Source organism: Rhincodon typus, chromosome 3 (assembly GCF_021869965.1).
Source record: "Rhincodon typus isolate 14 chromosome 3, sRhiTyp1.1, whole genome shotgun sequence".
Taxonomy (NCBI): domain Eukaryota; kingdom Metazoa; phylum Chordata; class Chondrichthyes; order Orectolobiformes; family Rhincodontidae; genus Rhincodon; species Rhincodon typus.
In genome coordinates this window covers 118,426,371-118,431,264 of record NC_063334.1, presented here as the reverse complement: position 1 = coordinate 118,431,264, position 4,894 = coordinate 118,426,371, and the positions used below count along the sequence as shown (strand labels likewise).

The window sequence follows — 4,894 nt, the reverse complement described above, 5'->3', positions numbered from 1 at the left end:
TGAGGGGGATGGATGCCAGGTGGGTGAGGAGGCAGAGTGCCAGGTGGATGTAGGTGAGGAGGCAGACATACCCCGCTTCTAATCCTTTCTCTTGCGTGTAATTACCTAACTTCCTTTTAAAAATGTTGATGAGCTTTCTTCAACAGTGCCTTCTGAGGCTACAATCATTACCAGCCAGAAAGACTAAGGCACATGTAAACACTACCACCTGCAAGTTCCCCTCTAAGTAATACACCACCCTGACTTCAAACCATATCACTGTTCCCTCAGCCAGCTCAAACTCCTGGGACCCCCTTCCCAAACACATTGTGGGTATCTATCTGTACCCCCTAGTAATTACAGCCAGTTAAGAAGGCAGTTCACTACCACCTTCTCCAGGACAGTTAGGAATGGGCAATGCCAGCCCAACCTGCAATACCCATGTCCTGTGAATGCATGGAAGAGACTTGATTAATCAGTAAATTAATAATAAACGTATTTACCTGATCTATTTCTTCAGGGCTGGAATTGGAGAAAGCAGCTCGGAGATACGAACACGGTACTGAACTGTCAGTCATAAACACTTGACCAGGGACGAGCAGTACCTGGGGACAGGCAGACACACCCATTTTCAGCAGGAGCCACTTTTTCATGCATTCAAAATACAATGGACCAAAGTTAAGAAAGGAGGCAGATGGAGAAAGGAATAAGTAGGACATCTTTCCTGCTCCTCTGATGCTGCCTGGCCTGCTGTGTTCCTCCAGCTCTACACTGTGTTATCTCTGACTCCAGCATCTGCAGTTCTTGCTATCTCGAAGTAGGACATCTTGCCTTGCTCGAGGTTTGAGTGATGAATGACTCGAGCAGCCCCAAAGTCATTGAACAACCCAAGGAGGGTTAATTGGCTGGAGACCAGCTTCTCACCCTCATTTGGGTTGAAGACCAACTCCCCTTTTCTCTGAGCCTTGGCGGCCAATCTGATTGGCCGGGATCTCTGCTGGCTCAGCAGTGCCAGCGGCAGCAGTGGACAAGACAGGAACTACAAGGTGTTCCTCCAAGAACCCTTCAACTCCCAGAGACCAGGACAGTGAAGGCACGGGCAGGGGCAGGAGGTCTCCCAGTAGGGTGGGAAGGGGTCCCGTACAGCTACTGGGGAAAGTGGTAGTGGACGTCTTGATGGAATGGCTGAATTGGCATTGATAGGGAGGCCCCTGTAGGAGCAGACCTTGTGGAATGGGATTTGGATTGGGGGTGTGAGATGCAAGCCAAGGATGTCAGATGTAGACATGAGGTTCTTGAGAAAGAGCCTGACCTAGCCTCCCACTCGAGGCCAGAATGGGGTGACCTGTTGACTTTCCCACCCTCGCCTGCCCCCTGCTCCTGAAGGTGTCCAGGGCAGTCCAGAGTCCTACAGAGTCAAGGTAAATGTGTAAGATAAATGGGTCACAGTCTAAGGATGTGGGCGAGGTCATTTTGGGCCTTTCTTACTCCTTCACCATCTGCTCTCTTTATAATGATAATGAGTCTCACAGCCCGTTTTGTAAAAGTAGAATGTAAATTTCTCATGAGGCAATGAGAAGACATTTCTTCACCCAGAGAGTGGGGAGTCTGGAGAATTCTCTCCCACAGAGAGCGATCAAAGCCAAAACATTGAATGTTTTCAAAGAGGAGTTAGATATAGTTCTTAGGATAAAGGAATCAAAGGGAATGGAGCGAAAGCAAGAACAGGGGACTGAGTTGGATGATCAGCCATGATCATATTGAATGGTGGGGCAGGCTCAAAGGGCTGATTGGCCTACTCCTCTTCCCATTCTCCATATTTCTATGCAACTGCTCCCATCAGCCTTAAAATTGAGGCAGTTCTTCAGTGATAGACCACTGAAGAGTCCTTCGATGGGGCTGGGGTTGGGGTGGCCAGGCCAGTGTAGGCTTTGGCCTTTCGTGTGAAATAGCAGACAGGGGTGGGCTAGCAGGAGGGTCCTCGGAAGGTCATTCAGGGAATTATCCCGTTTCCCCTATCCTAGACTGGGACATCCAGGCTACCATGAAATGTTCAAAGGCACCCTAATTGATCTGAAATGGGAACAGAGTCCAAAGGTAGGAAGAGAGTTCAGGATAAGGGATTTTGACAGGAATCTTCAGGTTTGAACTACGGTGTGAAATTCAGCAAACACTGCATTTAAAGAGGATGTATGCCACTCACATGACAGAAATTGTACCTCATCGCAAATGTTTTTCAGGTAAAAGGTTCTGCACTTCATGGAGCTTAGCCCAATGGCTCCCAAGAATTTCTGATCCCTTATTGTGATGGGAGACACTGAGGTGAATGTGACTCTCATGTAAAACAAGTGTTAGTCCCCTGTGGACATGTCAATGGGACACCTAGTGACTGTCTGACACCTTGTTCTGGAAATCTGTCAACATGGGCGTTAGCTCTGCTCTATATCTTGTGTTGCTTTTGTAAAGTCAAAAATAGGGGCCCATGAATCCTTCGTTTTCTAAATAAACTTCAGGTGGAGCTCAGAGTGGGGGGCGTGTGGGGATTGGGCAAGGGAGATGTGTAAGGGCAGGACGTTTGCAAGAGTGTTCTTCCTGGTTCCTCGGTATTATGTAGGCCTCTGCCGGCACTTCCTTCTCCTCTTCCTGGTCACTTTAAAACAATGAGCAGCCTCTGGAAACCTGTTGAGGGCCATTTGGGAACAACCTTTGGACATTTGATGTAGGGTGAAGGTGAGGAGGAAGGAGTGAGGGAGGTGAAAGTGAAAATAATGGGAAAGTGGTGAAAAAAAAGAGATGAAGAGGAATGGAGGGTATCTTAATTGAATGAAGATACACAGAGGAATTTTATTATTTAATTAAATACCTAGAGCACTGGGGCATGGTGGATAGTAGGTAGGAAGCAGACACGAGTAATGCTGAACTCTCTGCATTATGAATACGTTACCAAAATGAATTAGTGGCTAATTTTTATCCTCTACCAACTGACTTGGGATTGAATTAACAAGGTAAAGAGGGTGGCAGGGTGAAAAAGGAGAGAGCATGAAGTTGAGGGGAGGGTGAAATGGAGCACAGGGCAATGAAGAGGAGAGGGAGATTGATGAACAAGGAGAAAAAATGAAGAAGCAAAAATAAGGTTAGCTAAGATCTTGATCAATTCGGTCAATGGGCTGAGGAGTGGCAGACGGAGTTTAATTTAGACAAATATGAGGTATTACATTTTGGTAAAACAAACAAAGGCAGGTCTTATACAGTTAATGGTAGGGCCCTGGGTAGTGTTGTCAAACAGAGAGACCTAGCAGTTCGGGTACACAGCACTTTCAAAGTCACGTCACAGGTAGACAGGGTTGTTTAGAAGGTGTTTAGCACACCTGCCTTCATTGCTCAGACTTTTGAGTAAAGGAGTTGGGATGTCATAGTGAGGTTGTACATTGGTCAGGCCACATTTGGAGTACCGTATACAGTTCTGGTGGCCCTGCTATAGGAAGGATATTAATGAATTGAAGAGGATTTGGAAAAGATTTACTGGTATGTTGCCAGGAATAAAGGGTTTGAGTTATAAGGAGAGGCTGGATAGACTAGGACTTTTTTCACTGGGGCATAGGAGGTTGAAGGGTGCCCTTATAGAGACTTATAAAATAATGATGGGTCTATATATGGTGAATAGCCAACATCTTTTCCCCAGAGTAGGGTAGTCCAAAACTAAGGAGCATAGGTTTAAGGTGAGAGGGGAAAGATTTAAAAGGGACCTGAAGGGCAACGTTTTCACATAGAGGGTGGTGCGTGTATGGAATGAGATGCCAGAGGAAGTGGTGGATGCAGGTACAATTACAACATTTAAAAGGCACCTGGACAGGTACATGAATAGAAAAGATTTGGAGGGACATGGGCCAAGCGCCGGCAAATGGGAGTGGTTTAGTTTGGGAAACCTAGTTGACATGGACGACATGGACCGAAGGGCCTGTTTCCACGCTGTATGACTGTGAGTTTCCATCAGATTGTGGCATGTTGCCGGGGGAATTGCCTCCAACAGTTTGTACGTTACCTCTTTTTTCTTGGCTTTTTCCGAGATGAGTTGATGTGTGTCTGGGATTTCCTTCAGTTTCATCCAGAAGAACATGCCTGCACTGGGGACCTGCCAATCAGCTACATCTTGAAGGAACACAAGCATTACAGAGAAAGACGCATGAAATATTCACCAATATGCATACTATAAACTTGCAACAAACTATTACCTTGGCTTTGAGAATTTAGAAAAAATGACTGGAATGACAGGAAGGAAGATAGGATAAAGTGTAGTTTGCATGGGTTCTACTCTTCAATCACTAAAGAAATCAGTCGTACAGAACTATATGTTGAGAAAATCATTCGTGCTCTATGTGCAAGGGGGACTTTCATCATGTCTTCACAAGAAAACAAGAAATAAGAGCAAATGTTATGCCTGCTTTCCCATTCATTATGCTGATCTTGGGCTTTAACTCCACTTTCCCGCTCACTCGCTCTCGCCCTGGATTCTCGGACAGACTGCAAATCAATACCGGCCTTCCAAGTATTCAAACATGGAACATCCACGACCTTCTGTGGCAGAAAACTTCAAAAGATTCCAAAGACATTTCTCCTCATCCCAGTTTCTAAACGATCAACCTCTTGGCCTGAGATGTGCCTCTATGTTCTAGATTCTCCAGCCAGGGGAAACTTGGGACAAAACTAATTATCTTAATAATTATCTTCAAGTGAGGGAGAAAAGAGAGATAATTCCTGAGAAGGGACAGTAGGAACTGCCAATGCTGGAGAATCTGAGATAACAAGGTGTAGAGCTGGATGAACACAGCAGGCCAAGCAGCATCAGAGGAGCAGGAAAGCTGAAGTTTTGGGTTGAGACCCTTCTTCAGAAAACATTTTTTTTTCTGAACAAGGG

The 4,894-nt window shown here is 45.8% G+C and overlaps 1 protein-coding gene across 1 annotated transcript in view; it reads right to left on the bottom strand.

The window, feature by feature from the left end:
• aadat (aminoadipate aminotransferase) overlaps nucleotides 1-4,894 on the bottom strand; it is a 132,567-nt gene that overhangs the window by 1,454 nt on the left and 126,219 nt on the right. The window contains exons 11-12 of the mRNA XM_048594045.1: nucleotides 4,022-4,128; nucleotides 483-584 (exon numbers count right to left, since the gene is read on the bottom strand). Of these exons, the coding sequence (XP_048450002.1) occupies nucleotides 483-584; nucleotides 4,022-4,128 (209 nt within the window). The remainder of the gene's footprint in view (nucleotides 1-482; nucleotides 585-4,021; nucleotides 4,129-4,894) is intronic.